General features: G+C 36.8%; 1 protein-coding gene across 1 annotated transcript; it reads left to right on the top strand.

Annotated features, from left to right (window-relative positions):
- The first annotated feature begins 137 nt into the window (after positions 1-137).
- LOC138305163 (ubiquitin-conjugating enzyme E2 H) lies at positions 138-27,726 on the top strand. The gene is made up of 7 exons (XM_069245580.1): positions 138-272; positions 15,749-15,825; positions 16,110-16,184; positions 18,737-18,776; positions 19,343-19,395; positions 21,628-21,756; positions 22,920-27,726. The coding sequence occupies exons 1-7, from the start codon at positions 220-222 to the stop codon at positions 23,036-23,038; spliced, it is 546 nt and encodes a 181-aa protein (XP_069101681.1). The 5' UTR covers positions 138-219; the 3' UTR covers positions 23,039-27,726.
- The last annotated feature ends 67 nt before the right edge of the window (positions 27,727-27,793 follow it).

Below are 27,793 nucleotides of genomic sequence, written 5' to 3'. Positions count from 1 at the left end.
ACATTATATTAAAGGTTATAAAAACTTTATAAAATGACGAAATGAGCTAACATTAGTACGGAAATATAACGACATGTAAAACTAAAATACCAAAGTAGGAGGGGCTTATTTGATCATGTGACCAATCGTCATGCATTGATTTTTACAGCTCCGCCATCATTGTTGTTATTTTGAGGCGCAGACGTAGACCAGTTTTGGACGCAGGAATACTCTCTCAAAATGTCATCACCAAGTCCAGGAAAGCGAAGAATGGACACAGACGTTGTTAAGCTGTATCCTTCAAAAGTTATTTTTTGTATATGATCGACATGTGACCCATATCCATTATTTTTCCTGTTGTGAAAGCTACAGAATGGTTACAGCCTGTTATGGACATTTCGTCATCTGCTTATATTCATATCCTATTTCTGCACAAATCACATTGATTCTCGTCGGGTCATTATCCCTCAAGCTTTGTCCCGAGCAAACTTGACGGTTCGCAATGTAATGCCTTTTATTGCACTGGTGATTTGATCAATCGACACTGAAACGAAGTGGTTGATGAGGTGACCTACTGTGGCATACAGAGGGCCAACAACTTCATTAATTTTTGCAGGTGAATAGCTTATCCTGCTGTAGGGCTTACTAGATTGACAGTTGATGTAAAATATGTGACAAATTTCAATTTATTTATTCCGATACCTTTTCGTATAAAAATATTACTTCAAAATTGGTTGCATTTATTCACAGTTCAAGTACATGCATGTTTTGTGAAGATTATTTATGCCAACTTGAAGTTGTTATGTTTATAAATGTTACCAATAATCCAGTATGTCCTTAAATAAACTCAAAGTAGCACTAAATATATGAATATTTCTATACACAACGTGGGTGGCTAAAAATCAACAATTATATTGATATTACTTTTTGTATATTCATATGTAGGTTCAAATTCTCTTAGGCTCCTAGTCATATTACAATTTTGGGACCAATCAGTCAACAAGATGGCCGACCGGCGGCCATCTTGGATTTTGATAGTTGAAGTTTAAAAAGCAGAGTAAAGATCCATTGTCAGACATAGGTCATTTTTTGGTGGGCGCCAAGATACCTTGGAGATCTCTTAATTGTCATGATATTGTGATGAAATGCGGTTGTATTACCATGCTATCCGGAATCGCTGTCCGCTCTATTTTGTCTGTTAGTTTCGCCGTCAAGTAGACGCTTGTATTGTTAAGCTATATGTAAGTTAAGCGTTCTAGGGCCTAGGATTATTGTAAATAGAGGGCGCTAATGTCGTTGCCCGGCAGTATATAAAGCCGCGGTTTCAACGAGAGTTTTTCTTAGTGTTGGACGAGCTGCTGAAGTGAAAGCACCTAAGTAAATACAAGGTAAATATAGATGTGCCTGAACAAGGCTTGCCTATATACGTCAGTTGATAATAACTTACGGTAGAGTTGAGATCGGAGATTGACGTGCCTGAATAAGGCTTTCCTCCTCCGCGTTATATACTCTGGAGAGTAAGTTGTAAACTGAGCCTTGGGATTGCTCGTTGAATGATTACGTTTACATGAATCATTGAGAGTACTAGTGATTACTCTGTGAGTACTCGGTAATATGTAATGATTGTGTGTGAATCATTGTTGGAGTGATTACTCTGAGAGTGCTCGGTAAACGTGAGTGCTCAGTAGCAGTGAGTACTGTGAGTGCACAGTGATTTTGAGTACTCGGTAGCTCGGTAGTGTTAGGCCTTAGGGAAAGGTTCTTAATAGATAATATAACATTGATTTTATCGTAGTCTGGTTATATATGTACGAGTAGGGATTATCGAATCACCCGAGGTAGGGGAGACTACTCGCATAGGCTTATAGATAATTCAGTAGTTGTTGCTAATCATTTAATAATTATTCTGATCTGTATGATTTATGCTGTTTGTATATTTTGAAGTTAAGTTATCATGATCACTCAGAGGCACTGAGTGATCAGTAGGATTGATATTGTAAATCATAATATTTAGGGATAGATAGAATCACAGCTAGATCAGCTGTGTATTATTTGTATATATTTGCACTGAGTAATTTGATAGGAACAGTACATAATATAGACACTATAGATCATCAGTTAATTGTGACTGGATCGGACCCGGTAAACGTCACATAATTTGGTGGCAGCGGTGGTGATCTTGTCTATATTTTTGTGCTGTTCGATTACTCAGTTTTAAATAAAATGTGATTTTAGATTTAACTGTTATATTATTGTGAATATGATTTCTGATGAGACATCTCGCACTCAGTTGAGAAATTCTGAGATGGATTTTGGTGAGGATAGTGGACAGGGATTTCACTCTACACCAAAACTACAGATGTCGAAGGGGAGCAGTCATTATAGAGATTCTGGTATAACATCTATGTATGCAGATGGCAGAACTTCTGAGGTAAAGGCAGATATTGCTGATTTATATAGCAGTATGAGCACGCCTGAAGATATTTCATCTCATGAGATTGATAGGGAGATAGAGAAAATGCAGGAACAGTTACGCCAACTAGATGTTCAGAATCAGAGCCTGCGAGAGTCTGCTAGTCAGCAAAGACTGAAGAAATCATCACACGAAGGAAATTTTGGAGTCCGAAGTAAAGGGGAGAGCACTCCTAAGGTGAGATTCTCGGAGAACACCCATTCCTCGCGATTTGATGATGATAGAGCAGACAATATCACTTATCGAGACAGAAATCAAAGAGGTACAGCTCGATTTATCGAGAAAGAAGATGTATCAAGCTATTATTCCCCTCAGCGGAGGAGAACGAATCCAAAGTCGATCGCTGATTTGGATGATAGTGATTATGAGGACCAATCATTGAGTAGGAAACCCAATGTAAAGCATGTGTCAGTAAAAGCCTCTACATATGATGGCACGACACCATGGAGGGATTATTTGTCTCATTTTGAGACATGTGCTCGAATTAATCGCTGGTCAGAGTATGAGATGGGACTATATCTTGCTGTGAGTTTGAGAGGACAAGCTCAGGGTATACTTGGTGATTTACCTACCAGGAAGCAAGATCACTATTTCTCATTAGTGAGAGCTCTCGAACAAAGATTTGCCCCACCAAATCAAACTGAACTTTATCGAGTACAGTTGTTGGAAAGGAGGCAGAGGGCTAATGAAACACTTCCAGAGCTGGGTCAAGCTATTCGTAGGTTAGTTAATTTAACCTATCCAACTGTTGAAGGTGGAGTGAGAGAAACTTTGGCCAAGCAACAGTTTCTAGAATCACTAGCTGATTCGGATATGCGTATTCGCATTAAACAAGCGAGACCTGAGAACCTTACAGATGCGATTCATCTGGCTGTTGAGTTGGAGGCTTATAAGAAAGCAGAGAAACATGGAAATGATGGTCATGCCTATTTGAGGAATACAAGTACTGAGGGTACTGATGCCAACCATCCAGTAGAGACTGAGAAGTCTGGGATGGAATCCATGTTGAGAAGTATCCAACAGAAGTTGGAAAAGATGCAAGGAGATATCAGCCAGTTACAATCGGGAGTGAAAAATCACCCGATCAGCAAAAACAAAGTGGGAAGGATTCGAACTTTGAGCGACGCTGTTTTAAGTGTCATGAAACAGGACATTTTCGTAGGGATTGTCCTCAGCTCAAAAAGAAATCGGATAAGAAATCAAATGGAGCTGCTAATCCAGTCAGGACTAGAACAAGAAGGCGCAGGAGTAAACAATCAGCCGGAATCGGAGTATCCTCTGCTGCTCAGGAGGCTGGACTGTATATCAATGCAGAAGTTCAGCATACCAATGTAAAGCTGTTGGTCGATACCGGAGCTACTGTGACAATCTTGTCACAAGAAGTGTATGAGAGAATTCCACAAGAGCGGAGACCAAAACTGAGAGAAGTTAAAAAGGATGTCTTGGCAGCTAATGGAAGTGAACTCAAAGTCCTTGGTCAGGGAGGTTTTATGATAAAACCTGAAGGCTGCAGGGATGTTTACTTTGAGGCAGTAGTTGCACACAAATAAGCAATGAAGGAATCCTTGGCCTTGACTTCTTGAGATCAAGAAATGGTCTGATTGATCTGAAACGTGGATCGCTTGTTCTAGACGATATGCCTGTTGACACAAAGTACGAGGGAACACTTGGATGTTTTCGAGTTGTCGCTACTGAGAAGATAACCATTCCTGGTAAGAGCGAAATGATCATTACGGGACAAGTTAATTTTCCTGTGGGTAAACAGATGAAGGATGAATCACTTATTATAGAAGGTACCAACTCCTTTCTGAAGAATGATAAAGCTCTGGTAGCCCGATCCTTGGTGAGTAGCGAGACTACTGTTCCCGTGAGGCTCATGAACCTGCAGGAGGATCCACAAACCATTTACCCAGGAACCAATGTCGCTCATGCTAGTCCTGTATCGACTGTGATGGAGACAGTGCAATCCTCTAGTGATGCACACAACAGGAAAACTCCGAGAAGATTTGGATCAACTATTAGAGAGATCAAAAGAGCATCTGACTTCAGAACAGAGCAACAAGGTCAAGGCTTTACTATTGAAATATAGTAACTTGTTTGCAGCATCCGACAGTGATCTTGGACGGACTACAGTCATAAAACACAAGATAGAAACAGGTGATGGCTCGACCCATCAAACAACCTCTCAGAAGAGTACCAGCACATCTGAGTTCTGAAGTAGATAGACAAGTTAAGGATATGCTCGATCGAGGAGTAATCCAGAAGTCTACCAGCCCATGGTCTTCTGGTATTGTTCTGGTACGCAAGAAGGACGGAAGTCTCAGATTTTGCGTTGATTACAGGCAACTCAATGCTGTGAGCGTGCATGATGCATATCCATTGCCACGCATTGATGAGGCGCTGGATCACTTGTCAGGGTGTACGTGGTTTTCTACACTCGACCTCAATGCAGGATACTGGCAAGTTGAACTGGAAAGCGAAGATCGTCCTAAAACTGCCTTCTCGACTCGAACTGGATTATATGAATTCCAGGTGATGCCCTTCGGATTGACGTCTGCCCCAGCTACATTCGAACGGTTAATGGAGACTGTGTTGGCCGGACTTCAATGGCAGATCTGCCTCATCTATTTGGATGATGTGATTGTGGTAGGAAAAGATTTTGATGATATGCTTCTAAATCTACAAACTGAGTTTGAGAGACTCCCTGATGCAGGGCTGAAATTAAAGAGCCGGAAATGCCAACTATTTGGAAAGGAGGTAGTCTACCTTGGACACGTGATATCTGAGAAAGGTATAGCCACTGATGATGAAAAAGTGAAAATTGTAGAGCAGTGGCCCATTCCAAAGAATACCAAGGAAGTGAGATCATTTTTGGGTTTTCTGCGGATATTACAGAAGATTTGTCAGAAACTTCTCACAGATTGCGAGCTGTCTACACAGACTGACTGAGAAGGGCAGGGCATTTGAGTGGACTGAAGCCTGTCAGGAGGCATTCACTACCCTGAAGAATCACTTGATTAATGCCCCCATACTGGCTCATCCAGATTTTAAGCAGCCTTTCATCTTGGACACCGATGCGAGCGACAAATCTATCGGTGCAGTTCTTTCACAGAACATTGATGGAAATGAGAGACCAGTTGCTTATGCAGGTCGTACGCTGACCAAAGCGGAACGAAGTTACTGTGTAACAAGAAAAGAGTTGTTGGCAGTCGTACACTTCGTGAAATATTTTAAACACTACCTATACGGTAGGAAGTTTACAGTGAGAACGGATCACAGTTCTCTGCGCTGGCTGCTCAATTTTAAGACACCAGAAGGGCAAATGGCCCGATGGCTACAGGTTCTGAGTTCCTACAACATGGACATCAAACACAGGCCGGGAACTCAACACCGCAATGCCGATGCATTGAGTCGGATACCATGTCGACAATGCGGGTTTGACCCCATGTGGGAGAACCAATCAGAGACAACTGCAAATGTTGAGGCCTGCAATCCCGTAGCAATGGTGGATTCAAAAGATCACAAAATTGAAATGAAGCCATCCCTTCAGCAGAAGCAGGAAGATGATGCTGATATTGCAGTAGTGGTTGAATGGGTGAAAGGAGGAGAAAAACCTCCGTACAAAGAAATTGGTGACCGGAGCATAGTGGTGAAAACACTATGGGCACAATTTGAATCCCTGGTGATACATGAGGACATGTTGTATCGGAAAAATCCCCATTCAGAGGCAAATCTACAGGCAATTGTACCTGCATCGGAAAGACGAACCGTGCTGACTCACAGTCATGACAATCGGAGTTCGGGACACCTGGGAATAAAGAAGACTTTGGCAAAAATCCGACAGAGTTTCTATTGGCCAGGGTTACAGGCAGACGTAAAACAATACGTAATAGGATGCCCGCAGTGCAGTAAAAGAAAGAATCCAAGTAAAACTAAACGAGCTCCTATGCAAATGGTGGAGTCAGGGTTCCCCATGGAAAGAATTGCAATCGATATCTTGTGTGAACTCCCCCTCACACAACAGGGCAATCGGCATATACTAGTTATATCAGACTACTACACAAAGTGGACGGAAAGCTTTGCAATGCCGAACATGGAAGCCCAGACAGTGGCCAGGATTCTCGTTGAAGAAGTGATTGCTAGGTTTGGTGTTCCTTATGCCATTCACTCAGATCAAGGATCTCAGTTTGAGAGCGCGTTGTTCCGGGAGATGTGTAAATTGCTACAGATCAACAAGACGCATACCACTCCCTACCATCCAAAATCAGATGGCATGGTTGAAAGATTCAACAAAACCCTCGTAACCATGCTGAGTGCGTTTGTGGATACCCATCAAACGGATTGGGACGAACACCTGCCATATGTGATGATGGCCTATCGCTCCACAGAGCATGAGACAACAGGAAGCTCTCCGAACGCCATGATGCTAGGAAGGGAAACGAGTACTCCATTAGACATACAGTATGAAATGCCTAGGAACATCAGAGCGATTCCCCAGAATCAGTGGGCTTGGCAATTGAAAGAGAAAATGGAAACTGCACATGAGTTAGTAAGGAAACACTCAAAAGGTGCGATGCTCCGACAGAAGCGTTATCATGACCAGAAGCTGTCTTGGACCAAATTTGAGTCCGGTGATTCTGTGTATGTCTTTTTCCCGAATATTCCAGCTGGCACCACGCACAAGTTAGCAAGTCGTTGGCGAGGACCATTCAGGGTACTTGCTAGATTGACAGATGTGACTTACAGAGTCTCATGTGGGTACAAGGGGAAACCTAAAGTAATCCATGCTGATAGAATGAGATTGAAACATCCTCAGGTATTGCGTGGTGAGAGCAAAGCAGAAGCTTTTGAGCGCAAGGATGTGCAAGTTCAAGTTGATGAGTCATGTTTTGAATCTAGTTTGCCTGAGAGTGAAGAGCAAGAAAATGTCAGTGAATCAGAAAAGAAACTCATATGTGTTGAGAATGAGTGTGAATCTGACAGGGCAATCCCAAGGCGAACACGACATAAACCGAAGTGGCATTCTGATTATACTTCGCGTTATTAAAATGTTTATTCTGGATACAGATATCGAAGATGGTGAAAAGACCTCCTGGTACTCGGAGAATGGCCGAGATGTCGAATCTATTTTGTATCTTATAGTTATCTGTAATGGCACGTGAGGACACGTGTTGCTCGGAGGCGTGGGTAGTGTGATGAAATGCGGTTGTATTACCATGCTATCCGGAATCGCTGTCCGCTCTATTTTGTCTGTTAGTTTCGCCGTCAAGTAGACGCTTGTATTGTTAAGCTATATGTAAGTTAAGCGTTCTAGGGCCTAGGATTATTGTAAATAGAGGGCGCTAATGTCGTTGCCCGGCAGTATATAAAGCCGCGGTTTTCAACGAGATTTTTTTCTTAGTGTTGGACGAGCTGCTGAAGTGAAAGCACCTAAGTAAATACAAGGTAAATATAGATGTGCCTGAACAAGGCTTGCCTATATACGTCAGTTGATAATAACTTACGGTAGAGTTGAGATCGGAGATTGACGTGCCTGAATAAGGCTTTCCTCCTCCGCGTTATATACTCTGGAGAGTAAGTTGTAAACTGAGCCTTGGGATTGCTCGTTGAATGATTACGTTTACATGAATCATTGAGAGTACTAGTGATTACTCTGTGAGTACTCGGTAATATGTAATGATTGTGTGTGAATCATTGTTGGAGTGATTACTCTGAGAGTGCTCGGTAAACGTGAGTGCTCAGTAGCAGTGAGTACTGTGAGTGCACAGTGATTTTGAGTACTCGGTAGCTCGGTAGTGTTAGGCCTTAGGGAAAGGTTCTTAATAGATAATATAACATTGATTTTATCGTAGTCTGGTTATATATGTACGAGTAGGGATTATCGAATCACCCGAGGTAGGGGAGACTACTCGCATAGGCTTATAGATAATTCAGTAGTTGTTGCTAATCATTTAATAATTATTCTGATCTGTATGATTTATGCTGTTTGTATATTTTGAAGTTAAGTTATCATAATCACTCAGAGGCACTGAGTGATCAGTAGGATTGATATTGTAAATCATAATATTTAGGGATAGATAGAATCACAGCTAGATCAGCTGTGTATTATTTGTATATATTTGCACTGAGTAATTTGATAGGAACAGTACATAATATAGACACTATAGATCATCAGTTAATTGTGACTGGATCGGACCCGGTAAACGTCACATTATGTTAATATCAAAGGAGGAAACTGAATTAACAATGATAACTTAAATTATAATTCCCCTTTTACCATATTTCACAGCAAATAAGACCCCTCAGGCTTACAACTGGTATTGTTTATATTTTAATTTATCATAACATTTTATTTAAATTTAATTATATACAAGCCTATGTTATAGTGATGCCATTAGGAAGGAGGTATATCTTTATTTAAAGACTTATAAAGTCATCAATACTAGCACATGTTTTGTTTGGAAATAGATTTTAAACGAAAGTAATATAGTTCATATGAAGATATTTTGGCATAGTAAGAGGGTTACTTAAGATATTTTCTGTATATTTGAAATGGTAATAGCCCGTGGGCAATACACAGGAAATTAGGTAGTTTTCACCAATTAACAAAAAATTATATACTGGTAATTTCCCATCTGACTTAAGAATTATTGTATGTAGATTTAGACCTGTCACCATTTCAGAGTGGCACTGATTATAAGTCCTTTGGTAGGAAATTGTGTATGAAAAAAGTCTGTCATATTTTAAGTTTTATTTCATATGCATTAATTTACAGTGCTGTGATTAAAATGTCAAAGACTCACAATTAAGTTCATAGAGTAATGGAATACGATGCTGATGTTATTAGAGTCACAGTTGTAAAACATTGTTAAATCCATGTGATAACTCCTCCAGAATAGAGGAGGGGCACTTTCAGGGGGAGGGATATTAATTACGATGAATACAGTATATATTACCACAAATTGCTCTACCTAACACAGAAACAGTTGGGTTAATGGGTTTTTTTCTGAATCAGGAAGTAAAATGAAAGTAAGCCTGTAGTGATAAAAGAAAGTTTTAATTTAACTAGCTACACAGCTAGTGTATTGGTATTGGTGTTTGTTATCTGTTTATGCAGGAAGAAAGTAACGGGGGGGGGGGGGGGGGGGGGGGGGGGTGTAGAATGGATTATAATCTCTATAGGTTACACATATATACATGTATGGTTTTTTTTTTTTTTGCTAACAGGTACTTATAAGCTATTAATGTTAATTAATTGAAAAGGGATATATGTAGACACTTATGGAAATTAGTTCCATTTACCTGATAATGGGAATATTAATTAAAACTGATTAGAATACTTATTAACATGTAACATTTACAACAAGCAAAAATGTAAGCAAGATAAAAGTAAAAAAAAAATCCAAAGATTTTTGAAAACGTTTTGATTAATTGGTGAATGGAAATCTTAATCTGTGATCGGTTTAAAAAAGTAAATCAATTTTGATTTTTTCAATCATTGAGTAGCCCATCACTAATAGATAGATAAAGATATGATATTGAACAGGTACGATTAATTAATCACCTGTAAAATATGTTTTAGGTAATTACTAATTAGTCCTAAGTATGATTCACTGTTTCCTATGCCTACTGAAGAGCAATTTCAAATCTTTGTTGATTGTCACTGAAATGTGAAATATGTTAGTGTATACATATAATCCCTTTATTTCCTGTGGTAAATAATATTTTTTTTTCTCTAAGTAGCATAAGTGTACAATAATGTACTTGATGTAAAGTAAGGTTTGTTAGGGCAGCTTTGCATGGCTGTGGTATTGAAAATAACGAGGCTGTATCATTAAACATGTATTTCATTGTGAACGTACTTTCCAGTATATATATGGATACATATCTACAAACTAATTATTAAGTTTCCATTTGTATGTGTACACAATGGCCAATTTGTTTATATGATTATAGGTATGTATACTATTACAATGAAACAGTTTTCCTTGCTCCTTAATAACAGAAAAAGTTGTGGTTTGTTACAAAATAGTGTTAATAGATTCTATGTATTCCTTGGAAAAATGTCTGAAATATGTCCGTATAATTAATAACCTTAACCAAAGACTTTCAGGATAGAAAGCAAACATGAAGTGACAATTCTTGGAGGCCTGAATGAATTCATAGTAAAATTCTAGTGGACCACTTGATTAATGCCCCCATACTGGCTCATCCAGATTTTAAGCAGCCTTTCATCTTGGACACCGATGCGAGCGACAAATCTATCGGTGCAGTTCTTTCACAGAACATTGATGGAAATGAGAGACCAGTTGCTTATGCAGGTCGTACGCTGACCAAAGCGGAACGAAGTTACTGTGTAACAAGAAAAGAGTTGTTGGCAGTCGTACACTTCGTGAAAATATTTTAAAACACTACCTATACGGTAGGAAGTTTACAGTGAGAACGGATCACACAGTTCTCTGCGCTGGCTGCTCAATTTTAAGACACCAGAAGGGCAAATGGCCCGATGGCTACAGGTTCTGAGTTCCTACAACATGGACATCAAACACAGGCCGGGAACTCAACACCGCAATGCCGATGCATTGAGTCGGATACCATGTCGACAATGCGGGTTTGACCCCATGTGGGAGAACCAATCAGAGACAACTGCAAATGTTGAGGCCTGCAATCCCGTAGCAATGGTGGATTCAAAAGATCACAAAATTGAAATGAAGCCATCCCTTCAGCAGAAGCAGGAAGATGATGCTGATATTGCAGTAGTGGTTGAATGGGTGAAAGGAGGAGAAAAACCTCCGTACAAAGAAATTGGTGACCGGAGCATAGTGGTGAAAACACTATGGGCACAATTTGAATCCCTGGTGATACATGAGGACATGTTGTATCGGAAAAATCCCCATTCAGAGGCAAATCTACAGGCAATTGTACCTGCATCGGAAAGACGAACCGTGCTGACTCACAGTCATGACAATCGGAGTTCGGGACACCTGGGAATAAAGAAGACTTTGGCAAAAATCCGACAGAGTTTCTATTGGCCAGGGTTACAGGCAGACGTAAAACAATACGTAATAGGATGCCCGCAGTGCAGTAAAAGAAAGAATCCAAGTAAAACTAAACGAGCTCCTATGCAAATGGTGGAGTCAGGGTTCCCCATGGAAAGAATTGCAATCGATATCTTGTGTGAACTCCCCCTCACACAACAGGGCAATCGGCATATACTAGTTATATCAGACTACTACACAAAGTGGACGGAAAGCTTTGCAATGCCGAACATGGAAGCCCAGACAGTGGCCAGGATTCTCGTTGAAGAAGTGATTGCTAGGTTTGGTGTTCCTTATGCCATTCACTCAGATCAAGGATCTCAGTTTGAGAGCGCGTTGTTCCGGGAGATGTGTAAATTGCTACAGATCAACAAGACGCATACCACTCCCTACCATCCAAAATCAGATGGCATGGTTGAAAGATTCAACAAAACCCTCGTAACCATGCTGAGTGCGTTTGTGGATACCCATCAAACGGATTGGGACGAACACCTGCCATATGTGATGATGGCCTATCGCTCCACAGAGCATGAGACAACAGGAAGCTCTCCGAACGCCATGATGCTAGGAAGGGAAACGAGTACTCCATTAGACATACAGTATGAAATGCCTAGGAACATCAGAGCGATTCCCCAGAATCAGTGGGCTTGGCAATTGAAAGAGAAAATGGAAACTGCACATGAGTTAGTAAGGAAACACTCAAAAGGTGCGATGCTCCGACAGAAGCGTTATCATGACCAGAAGCTGTCTTGGACCAAATTTGAGTCCGGTGATTCCGTGTATGTCTTTTTCCCAAATATTCCAGCTGGCACCACGCACAAGTTAGCAAGTCGTTGGCGAGGACCATTCAGGGTACTTGCTAGATTGACAGATGTGACTTACAGAGTCTCATGTGGGTACAAGGGGAAACCTAAAGTAATCCATGCTGATAGAATGAGATTGAAACATCCTCAGGTATTGCGTGGTGAGAGTAAAGCAGAAGCTTTTGAGCGCAAGGATGTACAAGTTCAAGTTGATGAGTCATGTTTTGAATCTAGTTTGCCTGAGAGTGAAGAGCAAGAAAATGTCAGTGAATCAGAAAAGAAACTCATATGTGTTGAGAATGAGTGTGAATCTGACAGGGCAATCCCAAGGCGAACACGACATAAACCGAAGTGGCATTCTGATTATACTTCGCGTTATTAAAATGTTTATTCTGGATACAGATATCGATGATGGTGAAAAAGACCTCCAGGTACTCGGAGAACGGCCGAGATGTCGAATCTATTTTGTATCTTATAGTTATCTGTAATGGCACGTGAGGACACGTGTTGCTCGGAGGCGTGGGTAGTGTGATGAAATACGGTTGTATTACCATGCTATCCGGAATCGCTGTCCGCTCTATTTTGTCTGTTAGTCTCGCCGTCAAGTAGACGCTTGTAATGTTAAGCTATATGTAAGTTAAGCGTTCTATGGCATAGGATTGTTGTAAATAGAGGGCGCTAATGTCGTTGCCCGGCAGTATATAAAGCCGCGGTTTCAACGAGAGTTTTTTTTCTTATTGTTGGACGAGCTCTTGAAGTGAAAACACCTAAGAGGTTAATACAAGGTAAATATAGAGGTGCCTGAACAAGGCTTGCCTATATACGTCAGTTGATAATAACTTACGGTAGAGTTGAGATCGGAGATTGACGTGCCTGAATAAGGCTTTCCTCCTCCGCGTTATATACTCTGGAGAGTAAGTTGTAAACTGAGCCTTGGGATTGCTCGTTGAATGATTACGTTTACATGAATCATTGAGAGTACTAGTGATTACTCTGTGAGTACTCGGTAATATGTAATGATTGTGTGTGAATCATTGTTGGAGTGATTACTCTGAGAGTGCTCGGTAAACGTGAGTGCTCAGTAGCAGTGAGTACTGTGAGTGCACAGTGATTTTGAGTACTCGGTAGTCGGTAGTGTTAGGCCTTAGGGAAAGGTTCTTAATAGATAATATAACATTGATTTTATCGTAGTCTGGTTATATATGTACGAGTAGGGATTATCGAATCACCCGAGGTAGGGGAGACTACTCGCATAGGCTTATAGATAATTCAGTAGTTGTTGCTAATCATTTAATAATTATTCTGATCTGTATGATTTATGCTGTTTGTATATTTTGAAGTTAAGTTATCATGATCACTCAGAGGCACTGAGTGATCAGTAGGATTGATATTGTAAATCATAATATTTAGGGATAGATAGAATCACAGCTAGATCAGCTGTGTATTATTTGTATATATTTGCACTGAGTAATTTGATAGGAACAGTACATAATATAGACACTATAGATCATCAGTTAATTGTGACTGGATCGGACCCGGTAAACGTCACATTATGTTAATATCAAAGGAGGAAACTGAATTAACAATGATAACTTAAATTATAATTCCCCTTTTACCATATTTCACAGCAAATAAGACCCCTCAGGCTTACAACTGGTATTGTTTATATTTTAATTTATCATAACATTTTATTTAAATTTAATTATATACAAGCCTATGTTATAGTGATGCCATTAGGAAGGAGGTATATCTTTATTTAAAGACTTATAAAGTCATCAATACTAGCACATGTTTTGTTTGGAAATAGATTTTAAACGAAAGTAATATAGTTCATATGAAGATATTTTGGCATAGTAAGAGGGTTACTTAAGATATTTTCTGTATATTTGAAATGGTAATAGCCCGTGGGCAATACACAGGAAATTAGGTAGTTTTCACCAATTAACAAAAAATTATATACTGGTAATTTCCCATCTGACTTAAGAATTATTGTATGTAGATTTAGACCTGTCACCATTTCAGAGTGGCACTGATTATAAGTCCTTTGGTAGGAAATTGTGTATGAAAAAAGTCTGTCATATTTTAAGTTTTATTTCATATGCATTAATTTACAGTGCTGTGATTAAAATGTCAAAGACTCACAATTAAGTTCATAGAGTAATGGAATACGATGCTGATGTTATTAGAGTCACAGTTGTAAAACATTGTTAAATCCATGTGATAACTCCTCCAGAATAGAGGAGGGGCACTTTCAGGGGGAGGGATATTAATTACGATGAATACAGTATATATTACCACAAATTGCTCTACCTAACACAGAAACAGTTGGGTTAATGGGGTTTTTTCTGAATCAGGAAGTAAAATGAAAGTAAGCCTGTAGTGATAAAAGAAAGTTTTAATTTAACTAGCTACACAGCTAGTGTATTGGTATTGGTGTTTGTTATCTGTTTATGCAGGAAGAAAGTAACGGGGGGGGGGGGGGGGGGGGGGGGGGGGGGGCTGTAGAATGGATTATAATCTCTATAGGTTACACATATATACATGTATGGTTTTTTTTTTTTTGCTAACAGGTACTTATAAGCTATTAATGTTAATTAATTGAAAAGGGATATATGTAGACACTTATGGAAATTAGTTCCATTTACCTGATAATGGGAATATTAATTAAAACTGATTAGAATACTTATTAACATGTAACATTTACAACAAGCAAAAATGTAAGCAAGATAAAAGTAAAAAAAAAATCCAAAGATTTTTGAAAACGTTTTGATTAATTGGTGAATGGAAATCTTAATCTGTGATCGGTTTAAAAAAGTAAATCAATTTTGATTTTTTCAATCATTGAGTAGCCCATCACTAATAGATAGATAAAGATATGATATTGAACAGGTACGATTAATTAATCACCTGTAAAATATGTTTTAGGTAATTACTAATTAGTCCTAAGTATGATTCACTGTTTCCTATGCCTACTGAAGAGCAATTTCAAATCTTTGTTGATTGTCACTGAAATGTGAAATATGTTAGTGTATACATATAATCCCTTTATTTCCTGTGGTAAATAATATTTTTTTTCTCTAAGTAGCATAAGTGTACAATAATGTACTTGATGTAAAGTAAGGTTTGTTAGGGCAGCTTTGCATGGCTGTGGTATTGAAAATAACGAGGCTGTATCATTAAACATGTATTTCATTGTGAACGTACTTTCCAGTATATATATGGATACATATCTACAAACTAATTATTAAGTTTCCATTTGTATGTGTACACAATGGCCAATTTGTTTATATGATTATAGGTATGTATACTATTACAATGAAACAGTTTTCCTTGCTCCTTAATAACAGAAAAAGTTGTGGTTTGTTACAAAATAGTGTTAATAGATTCTATGTATTCCTTGGAAAAATGTCTGAAATATGTCCGTATAATTAATAACCTTAACCAAAGACTTTCAGGATAGAAAGCAAACATGAAGTGACAATTCTTGGAGGCCTGAATGAATTCATAGTAAAATTCTATGGACCTCCAAGCAGTAAGTATAGATATTATACAGGTATTAAAGTATAATTGGAACCTTGGCAGGGAATGAAAAGTACTATATTATAACCACGAGTTTGTTATAAACTTGTTTTACTGTACCCCCTGAACATGCAGTATGAATGTGTACTAATTACCTCTTTAACAATGAATTACACAATCTAATCATTATGACTGCTTACATCCAGAAATCAAATCAGAAGAAATTGAGTAAAATCAGAAACGTTGTTCAATGTTTGGTGACTGAGATTTGCATAACTGATGATAACCTCATTTCAGCGCCATATGAAGGAGGTGTTTGGAAAGTAAGAGTGGATTTGCCAGAGAAGTACCCTTTCAAGTCACCTTCCATAGGTAAATTTTGATTTTAGATTAAACAATTGAGTTATATTCATTGATTAGTTTATATTAACACATAGCATTTCGATCCAATAAGCGCCCATGTCCCTATAAGGGCCCCTCCCCTTTTTGAGGCCACATTTCTATTGGTCAGGCATAAGACCAAAACTATCACAACTATCAAAACTGTGTAGGTTTGCAATAATTTGGTCTTATTAAGCATATTTTTAGGTCATCTGACCCTAAGGGTCAGGATGACCTATTGTCATCATGCACCATCCGTCGTCGTGCGCCGTCTGCCGTCCGCCTTCCGCTGTCCGCCTTGCGTAAACTGTTCATTCAAACAACTTCTTCTCAATAACCGAAAGGCCCAGGGTACTGATATTTGGTATGTATCATGCTGGGATGAAGGGCTACCAAGTTTGTTCAAATGAATGACCTTGACCTTCATTCAAGGTCACAGGGGTCAAAAATGCTAAAATATTCAAATGACTTCTTTTCAAGAACTAGATGGCCCAGGGTACTGATATTGGGCCTGTAGCATGCTGGGATGAACGGCTACCAAGTTTGTTCAAATGAATGATCTTGACCTTGATTTAAGGTCACAGGGGTCAAATAGGCTAAAATCCTTTAAACAACTTCTTGTGAATAACTAAGAGGTCTAGAGACCTGGTATTGGGCCCCTGACATGCTGGGATGAAGGGCTATCATGTTTGTTCAAATCATTGACCTTGATCTTCATTCAAGGTCACAGGGGTTAAAAATGCTAAAATCTTTAAACGACTTCTTCTCAATAACCAGAAGGCCCAGGGTACTGATATTGGGCATGTAGCATGCTGGGATGAACGGCTACCAAATTTGTTCAAATGAATGACCTTGACCTTCATTTAAGGTCACAGGGGTCAAAAAGGCTAAAATCTTTGCACGACTTCTTGTGAATAACTTAGAGGCCTAGAGACCTGATATTTAGCCCCTGACATGCTGGGATGAAGGGCTACCAAGTTTGTTCAAATGAATGACTTTGACCTTCATTCAAGGTCACAGGGGTCAAATAGGCTGAAATCTTTAAAAGACTTCTTGAGAATAACTAGGAGGTCTAGAGACCTGATATTGGGCCTTTGATCTGCTGGGATGAAGAGCTACCAAGTTTGTTCAAATCATTGACTTTGATCTTCATTCAAGGTCACAGGGGTCAAATAGGCTAAAATCTTGAAATAACTTTTTTGTGAATAACTAAGAGGCCTAGAGACCTGATATTGGGCCTGTGACATGCTGGGATGAAGGACTACCATATTTGTTTTAAAAAAAATGACCTTGATCTTCATTCAAGATCACAGGGTTCAAAATGGCTAAAATCTTTAAATGACTATGTTGTATTGTGCCAATAGTCAGATGACCGTTAAGGCCCATGGGCCTCTTATTTTTTATTTATTTATTTTTTCAATTTTTTAAACACCCTCGGTGCTTATTGGGTTGAATACAGTACACATACAGTCAAACCTCGATGATTCGAACTTCGATGAATCAAATTTCTTGCTGTATCGAAGTTTTTGCTTGGTCCCGAATTTATTCACTGTATAACATTACTAACAAACCCATGTATGAATCGAAGTTTTATGAATCAAAGTTCTCGATGTATCGAACTTTTTTCATGGGCCATTTGTAATAGAATCATAGGTAAGTGACACTCGATGATTCGAATTAAAAATTTACCTGTACTGATCAGGTGTTCGCCGATGCCCCGCGGCGTGCTGTCACACCTCTCTCGCGATGGCCCTTCGCCGGACAATAGGGATTATGACAGCTTGTGTTGCTTACTTGATATCATCAAGTTATTAATATCACTGATCAGGCCAATACCCGGTGCTTTGTTTTTACAAGCTACTTTGTTATTAAATCATTAGAATGACAAAGATACTGTTAGTCGAGTTTGATGATCGCCGCCGCCATTGGTAGCGGTTTGTGGAATTTACGGAATGGTAAATAGCGTGCCATATAATATAGAAACTCATACTCAAAATTGTTACATTCCAAAACTTCGGCATAAATACTGGAGCAAATCGATCATTCTAAATCAAAGTATTTTTGTAGGTGTTGTAGCGCTTTCGGTTCCTCCTTTTTAGTTTCGTATTTACAACGTGTTTTCGTTTTTATATTCATTCCGTAATATTAACCATCGCTTCAATAGGCACCACATGTACACGTAAGTCTTGTTTATAATACATTGCTTACGATAGCAATACACGTGATTTATTGCATACTTCGTTTTTTTTGTTTTTATTTAATACAATGATTATAAAGTATACGGAACGGAGACGACATGTACACAACTACCACAGTTGGTCATGGTAAAAGAAAACTCTGTTTAATTCCAACCATGAATAATTCGAAGTCACGATGTTTCGAAGTTTTTCTGTCGGTCCCTTGAACTTCGATACATCGAGGTTTGACTGTATGTGTTGGGTAATCAAATATTTCTGCTTTATCTAAAAAATTTATATCATTACAACTATAACTGTCTGAAAGTTGTTTTTATTTTTCACTTATTGTTAATTCTTCTTTTTTAGGTTTCATGAATAGGATATTCCACCCAAATATTGATGAAGTGTAAGTAAATATTGTCCTTTTTACACAATCACTGTTACAAAAATAATAGAGTCATACTGTTTGTTGGCGCGTTCATTTCTGAACACGGCAGTGAGGGATATAAGGAAGAGGCGAGAAAGTCCAACATTCTACCACCTATCTCTCACCACTCCTCCCTCTTCAATTTTTGTTCGTAATCAATTATCAATATAGTGAAACTACCATGTCTTCCTGTGACAGTTAAGTCTGTCCATAGTAATAAACCTGTGCAAAGTATACATATATTATAATGTTTATTACACATAGATAAGATATTGAAGCCTCACTGTGATGTCTCTAACATTATATATATGATGTCATTAAAAATGGTACACTCAAAGGCCAAACCTAGGAGCAGAAAACGTAATATTTTAAGCTCATAAGTTCTTAAATTATATAATGTGAGAGAAAATACTCTTCCATGTCCTCACCTGGGTATGAATGGTAGGAATTAAGTATTGATATTACCAATGAAAATCTCAGATTTTTCTCTAGATATAGCTGTTACCATTGTCATCATACTCTAGATGTGACTGTTTTGCTTGCAGTTCGGGTACAGTATGTTTAGATGTCATTAACCAAGCGTGGACGGCCCTTTATGGTAAGTATGTGAAAATCAAACACTATAAATGTAAATTTGCTGTACAAGGTACATTAAATCATCAAAGATTGTGCTGGGAAATGCACAACAATTAATGTATAATTTTACTAGCAATCATGCCTAAAACATAATTATCTTCTTGAGGGCACTCGTATTCAGACTACATCTTAATACTCGTTTTGGCCAATCAAATGGCTGCAAACAACAATTTTTACCCCCAATTTAGATAACTGATTGATCAATTTAATTATTTCTGAAATGAATAGGTACTCAGAGGATTTAAACTTGATACTGGTTGAGGTTGTACCCCTGGTAAATAAGGTTGTTCCTGAAATAAAAGTTATACCTATATATAAGATCTATCAATTAAACCAGAGGATTTAAAGGTAGGTTTCGCCCAATGAAATATAAAGACTACGAAATTGAAATTTATCCTATACATAGATATAATCTTCAGATCATTTTCAATGCATACAGCGAACAATATGGGTGGTCAGTTGCCTAGCTTGACCAGGAAAATACTCCTCTAAAAAAAGAGTGAAGTCAAGCTTTACATAGAACATAGCGTATTTTTTTCCAAAACGAGGCTGCATCAACAAACGGAAGCATGCAACAAAATGTCAGATAGAAGTGACAGTCTTGACACGGCATGTTTAGATAAAAAAACAACAACAACAAATCGAAGTGCGATGGACTGTTTATACATATCATATAATCTAAAACACTTCATGTTACTTTCATGCGCTCGCTAGCTTTGTACTCCAAATATACGTGTAGTTAGTCTGCGGCTGTTTGTGCGCTGGCATATGTGTTGAAATTTAACTCACCACGTGCAATGCCGTTACACGAGTCCCAATAGATTCGGGCAAGTTCCACTTGAGATGTGGCTTCTGTTTCTTCTATTGTACATGCCATCTCTGAATTTAATTCCCTATAGATATCCTAGGATGCTACCGAATCCATTATAATTTCCTCCACTTTGTTGCCCATTCAGATGTTTTTTTCTTTATCTCACACACTTTCGTTCAGCCATTTTGTTTACTTTTAGTGCGTGACAATGCGCATGCGCGTAACTTCGACAACACAATCCATCGCAGCTTCATTTGCATACTATTTTGTCTGACGGACACCGTAATTAAATCAAGGATTTCCTTCAATTTTGTATTCAAGACACATTTGTTCAATCTCAAACGCATAAAGAAATTAAATTGAGGTATTTTAATATGTTTTTCCATCTTTTCTTCCGTTTATCGAATTTCACAAAAAAATGTTTATTTGGTTGGGCGAAACCTACCTTTAAACTTGATACCTGCTGAGGTGATACCCCTGGTAAATAAGGTTGTCCCTGGTAGAAAAATTATTTACCTGATACCGGTGGGGACACCCCCGGTAAATAAGGTTCCCGATATATAAAATAAAAGAAATATGACTTGATACCACATGGGTCCGCCCCTGGTAAATAAGGTCACCCCAAATGCATGGTAGAAGTATACCTCCAATGTTTCTGAAATATCACCTGGGTGGGTCATCCATGGTAAATAAGGTTATAAATAACAGATTTAATTAAGGGTAGAAGTCTACCTATATAAGAAGTATGTTTGTAGTCGTACGAGTAACTCCCAAGAAGCCACATGTTAGGTTATTTGGTCTTAGTTTAGGTTGTAGGGTTTTTATTTGTACATCTATCGATATGATTAATTGCTTTTGAATAAGATGCATCATGGATGTATTAGTAGTAATAAATATTTTAACTATAATCTTGCCTTATTGTATTGTGTGTAAATAACAACTTTATTTTACATTTTTTATGACACAATTTATACCACATATACAAGTCGGTTTCAATGCCCTAGATGTAATTGCATTAGGGGGCTTAAAGTTGGAGGAAACATGAGTGCTCAAGGAAAACCCATATAATTGAGCAGGTGACCCATGATACCTTTTCACATCTGTGCAGAGAATCAAACTCCGGCTCACTTGATATCTAGTACATGGTTACCCTAGGCCCTGCAGTTCAGCCTGGTGATTTGATAATGATTGGTTTGAAGTATTTGTAATGGAGGATTGGAAATATAACCTTCATGATACAGATATAAATGTTAGTGATACAGGCTTTCTAACTTTTGGGTGACAAAACACTTATTTGACCAGTATATTTGCATATTGTAGGACCCTATCCCTATATAAGTATTTGGTATATATATATGTGTGTTAATGTGTGTATTGTTTCAGATCTGTCAAACATCTTTGAGTCGTTCTTGCCCCAGCTACTGACCTACCCTAACCCAATAGACCCACTGAATGGTGACGCCGCCGCTATGTATCTCCACAAACCTGAGGATTACAAAAAGAAAGTACAAGGTACTTGACTGTTACAAGGTTCAATTTACAAAGTTATTTATTATTGTAAGGCTCAATTTACAAAAGTTATTTACTATTATAAGGTTCAATTTACAAAAGTTGTTTACTATTATAAGGTTCAATTTACAGAAGTTGTTTACTATTATAAGGTTCAATTTACAGAAGTTGTTTACTATTATAAGGTTCAGTTTACAAAAGTTATTTACCATTATAAGGTTCAATTTACAAAAGTTGTTTACTATTATAACGTTCAATTTACAAAAGTTATTTACTATTGTAAGGTTCAATTTACAGAAGTTGTTTACTATTATAAGGTTCAATTTACAGAAGTTATTTACTATTATAAGGTTCAATTTACAGAAGTTATTTGCTATTGTAAGGTTCAATTTACAAAAGTTATTTACTATTATAACGTTCAATTTACAAAAGTTATTAACTATTATAAGGTTCAATTTACAGAAGTTATTTACTATTATAAGGTTCAATTTACAAAAGTTATTTACTATTGTAAGGTTCAATTTACAGAAGTTATTTACTATTGTAAGGTTAAATTTACAAAAGTTATTTACTATTGTAAGGTTCAATTTACAGAAGTTATTTACTATTGTAAGGTTAAATTTACAAAAGTTATTTACTATTGTAAGGTTCAATTTACAGAAGTTATTTAATATTGTAAGGTTCAATTTACAGAAGTTATTTACTATTGTAAGGTTAAATTTACAAAAGTTATTTACTATTGTAAGGTTCAATTTACAAAAAGTTATTTATTATTGTAAGGTTCAATTTACAGAAGTTATTTACTATTGTAAGGTTCAATTTACAGAAGTTATTTATTATTGTAAGGTTCAATTTACAGAAGTTATTTACTATTGTAAGGTTCAATTTACAGAAGTTATTTACTATTGTAAGGTTCAATTTACAGAAGTGATTTACTATTGTAAGGTTCAATTTACAGAAGTTATGTATTATTGTAAGGTTCAATTTACAAGTTATTTACTATTGTAAGGTTCAATTTACAGAAGTTATTTATTATTATAAGACTAGTCACCTCGACAGACGTCAGTTTTCACAAATGTTTAGAAGTACGAGGTACACAAATTACACCTGCTAGGAATGATATTATACCTAGGGAATCATATTGCTTAATTCATTTTTGCATACAGAGTATGTTAGAAAGTATGCAACAGAAGAGGCCCTTCGAGAACAAGAGCACCAGTCATCATCTAGTGAGAGTTCCATGAGTGACTTTTCTGAGGACGAAGCCCAGGACATGGAGCTATAACACATCCTAGCCTAGACATTATCATCTGTACATACCATCCTGTCATGGACCGAGGGGAGCAGTGGATATTACTGTAGCTATAGTGATGATGGAATTATTGGATCATATCTACAGCGATGACAGAATTATTGGAATCGAATCGTAGCTACAGGGATGACAGAATTATTGGATCGGATCGTAGATACAGAAACAAAGGAATAATTGAATTGTATTGTAGCTACAGAGACAAAGGGGTCGGTGGATAAAACTGTAGGGATGAATGGATATTAATGTAGCTACAGGGAAGGGACATACATGATTAGTGTATTATATGTAGCTACAGGGGAGAAGGGATCTATGGCTTCTACTGTAACTTCAGGGTATCCAATAACTTACAGATCATGTTTTACTACAGGTTGAGATTGTATCTCCGTAAATGTTGAATCATTTCATGCTTGTAAACCACATTGAATCAGTTCAAATTGGCTCGTATTCATAAATCATTTGCTGTTACATGATGTCTTAGTTCACCACAGAAACAGTCAATGTATAGATCTATTTCAAACTGCTAATGGTCAAGAGAATCACCATGCACTCTCAGGGATATTTTCATCAAGTCAGCAGACCAGTGTTAGATCCTCTTTTATTTTATAAGGTAACGATCAGAATCAGTATATGTTCACACAAACATTTTTGGATCTGTTAAGGATTATTGATATTGTCTGATTGATCCGTTTGTTCTTTTGATTCACTATATGTTATACCCCCCTGATCTAGTTGGGTTCTCTTGTGGTTTGTAGGTATGAAATGGTTTCAGCTAAAGTTTATAAAATGGATAAAATCATTAATGGTATTGGACTGTATGAGAGACATGGTACTGTCAGTTAAGTACCTATTATTGATGCTCTCCTGATTGTTATACTGACCTGTAGGTTTACTGTAAAAGTGGAATTATTGGGGATGTGGACATTTTCGCTTATTTTGCTATCTTTAATGTCTGTGGATATATCCATGTGAGAACATATTGTTAATGTGCAAACGTTATATGTGAAACTGTAGCTACTGAGCACAGTGCCAACATAGGCACACACTGAACAGTTTGATAAAGCTGACCAAGCAAAAACTAGAATCCACTCGCAAATATATCCACGTGTATGCTTACAGATGTACCTGGTGCAGGTGAGCACTAGTTACAGGTATGGTACATACAGTGTAGAGATTTTATCTGAAACGTCGTTGTTGTATGAGAATAAATTTTAATCCCAATAGTCAGACCACAGATAATGGTGAGAAATGTTTTTAAGGTAAACTAGTATTTTATTGTTATAACATGGTGGATTAGTCCGGTCTTTCAGACGCATCACAGTGCTACAAAACTATATTTCTACCCATTTTGTCTTTCAGACTTTCTTACTCACTAAAAGATTCCTTAAGGCCCAATATATTGTCTATTTGAAAAATAATACAGACATAAGACTAAAACCAAGATAAAGATGATTTAGACACATTTGAAAAAATTAATGTAAAATTATTTTAGTGGTCCCTAAGGTCTTTAAATAACAAACCAATTTCTACTTATAATATTTGCGGAATATAAATTGGGCCTTTAAGTTCACTTTGAAATTCTCTATTACAAATGTATAGGTAAATTTGTAGACCATAATTTGAAAGGAATTGTTTCGAAATTATTCAAAATAGAGGCTGAAATTTGGATTGTTTTGTCAAGGAGCTAAGGCCTAATTGTAGCCTTACTTCTAATAAGGCTATTTGGTGTACACAACTATCAGTTTGCCCCAATGAAATAAAAAAAAAATAATCAAGATTTGACTAAAATTATGTTAATAAGAAATTGCTCCATTAAAAAAAATTCTGATGTTAAGCCTCTATTGTTTAATTTGACTGGTTAAAGATTGTAAGCTTAAACTTCAGTCTTATTTCGTCAAACACGAATTTCATTAAACAAAAATAAGAAAGGGATTTTACCTATTGAAAGAATTTTCAATAAACAAGAAATGAAATTTGTGAAAACATTATGAAATAAAGTAAAGAAAGTGAAGTGTTAATTACAGGTAGGTGATACTGAGATACCTCGTTAGTGATAAACTGTTGTCTGATAAGCCAGGTTAGAAGTATCCCAGTCGTCCCCAGGTCCAGTTATAGTGTGTCATTCACACATGTTGTAAGGAAAATCCAAAATGCAATATATCTGCAAAGGTGTAGTGTAGATATAAAACTATACACTTAGTTTTTGATACATGAGAAATATCGTTTTAATATGATTTTTAATTAGTTGACATGATATTGATTTTTCTGATTGTGATCATTGTTTTAGGCGTGTATATCTTTAAACAACACAGAAGATATGACATTTGTTATGTGCAATTTTGTTTTACATTTTAATCTAGACAACCAAGAAATATGAAATTCCAAATTTCTTGTTGAATGATATGCATATTAGTTAGATAACTAAAAAGAAATTATAAAAGAGGAAGTAATTAAGGAATTATTAAATTTTGAAGATATAAAGAAATTAAAATAATAGTCACTTTCAGTACATTCCCTTTGAGTAAATAAAGAAATAAAGTTTAATGAATTCAAAGTAATTACTAGTTGAAATTTTAGATCTTTTTGTAAGATTTGTACTAATTTCTTGAAAAGATTTGATTGGTTGTTGGTAAGAACCCTATGTAATATGTGTGCAGCCAGAATTAGCCGAGGAAGTTGGGGTAAATGAAGATGATATTTGGCTAAGATTTTGATAAGAATTTATTGCATCTTGAATTTTCTACCATTTATATATATATAATGATGAAGTTGTGTCTGTGTGGTGTTTGCCCGAGGTGTGCCAGCTGTGTGAGGTCGCATGTTATACGGATGTGAGACTGGGGATGGGTGCCCGAGTGGAACTTTTCAGCTTTTATTATTACATTTTATCTTTGTTTTGCTACATTTCCCCTGTTTTACTTGCAGGACGATTTCATGTGACATCACACAACAAGTTTTAATGTCAGGTTTTTGTTCTGTGCAGATTAATGCCAATCGATAAGAGTTCATTTAAAAAAAAAAAGATAATTACAAAATTAAATTTTTCATATGTACAATAGAGCCGAATCTCTGATACTCTTCTATTTCTATATAAGAATATAGATATGCTTGTTTTGTAATCTACATAAGTACCCCATCCGCTTATCATCATTGTATAATTACGGTATAATATTGTATACAATGTACATACACTTCTGTAAGTTGTCTTTAAATTCATTTTGTGTGTGAAATCAATTGTCATTGTTAGAACATGTAGTTAGTACAGATAAAATTGAGATATATTTTAAATGCAATTTCATTTGATGAAATTAACATCCAAGAAGAAAACATAATCTGCCTATAGTGAGGAAATTCTTTATTGCAAATAAATTCCTCTTTTTAGATGACTGCACACGGTAAAAGTTTGTCAAAACCTGCTAAATATGTTCTAAAGAAGTTGTTAATTAATTCTGGGGAGAACAGCATTGAATGTAATGATTTGTCCTGTTGATTTTACTTACTTGTATATGATGATTAACCAATGTTTATTATGTATCATTTGTGATTTGTTTATTGCGTGATTTGTTAATGTGTTTAAGGGTCGACATCATACTTGTGTATTATGCTCAGCAGTAAGTTACCAAGGTTACGTTTGTTTTGCCAAGGTCAGATAAGAGTTATTACAAATAGTAAATAATGATACCAAGGTTTATTGTCAAGGTCAAAGAGCTTTGTCATCAAGGTCAAAGTTGTGTTATGAAAATCGAAATTGTACAAGATAGTTCCAGGTAAACCCTGTTGTAAAGGTAAAATCATTGTTATCGTCTAATTCAAATCTTATAGCCTAGGTTAAGTTGTATAAAGTGCAATTGTCTGGATTTACCAGTGAAGAAAGTAAACTTACTTCTTCAAGGGAATTTTTTTAAAGTTTGATTTGTACAATTTTACAACCACATAGGTCATGAAAGACAAGTTAGCCATTGAAAGGAAAAAACTGTATTTATTAGTTTTCAGGGAAAAGTGTTCAGGAACATGAAGTTAACAGTATGATGATGGTGTTATGTCTTTGTTGAGATTGTTTACCATTATAAAGTACCGACTGTTATTGTGTTCACCAGCACGTTTTACTTTTGGCAATTCAAGACGAAACATTCAAATATAAAATCGGCATTTTTTGACAAAATTGGTTGTTACTGATACAGTACCAGAAAATGTCATGAAAACGTCCATTTTGATGTCATCATTTAGTGGTCATGTGTAAATGTGTTAACTTTGTAAAACCAGAGGTATATTGTACTGGCATATGCTTTAAGGATAGAAAGAGATTTCACTTCATTTATTTATGTAGTCTTGTTTAAACATGTATTCCTCTAATAAAGTCAAACTTTCACATTTCTCTTCGGCCACTGTCAAAACAAATCTAGTCACTTTCGATCAAACAAAACGAAAGGAAGTAGCAAATATTTCCAATTCCTATAAATCCATGACAGAGGTTTCGGCCCTGGTAGCTCTTACTGTACCCCTGAACTTTTCATTTGTTACTGTTCTGCACCTCATTTTGATACTGCATGCATGTGGCATCCATTTACCAGTGTAGACTGATGTACGTGATTTTAGCACATTATACTAGATCAGTATGTACATGTATTTATTCTTTAAGGAAATGAATAAAAATGTTAAATCCATGTGTGTGCTTATGTTTTATAACTTTTCTTACAAATGCCTTGAGCTCATTTGACCTGAAGAGTATTT

The sequence above is a fragment of the Argopecten irradians genome, chromosome 12, assembly GCF_041381155.1.
Source record: "Argopecten irradians isolate NY chromosome 12, Ai_NY, whole genome shotgun sequence".
Classification (NCBI taxonomy): Eukaryota; Metazoa; Mollusca; class Bivalvia; order Pectinida; family Pectinidae; genus Argopecten; species Argopecten irradians.
This window is presented reverse-complemented; position numbering and strand designations above follow the sequence as displayed.

What these genes read in the sequence shown, in the direction of transcription:
- LOC138305163 (XM_069245580.1), top strand. Translation starts at nt 220, where the DNA reads ATGTCATCACCAAGTCCAGGAAAGCGAAGAATGGACACAGACGTTGTT. An exon ending in CACCCAAATATTGATGAAGT is followed by an intron (nt 18,777 to 19,342) that starts GTAAGTAAATAT and finishes TTTTGCTTGCAG; the next exon opens with TTCGGGTACAGTATGTTTAG. An exon ending in AGCGTGGACGGCCCTTTATG is followed by an intron (nt 19,396 to 21,627) that starts GTAAGTATGTGA and finishes GTATTGTTTCAG; the next exon opens with ATCTGTCAAACATCTTTGAG.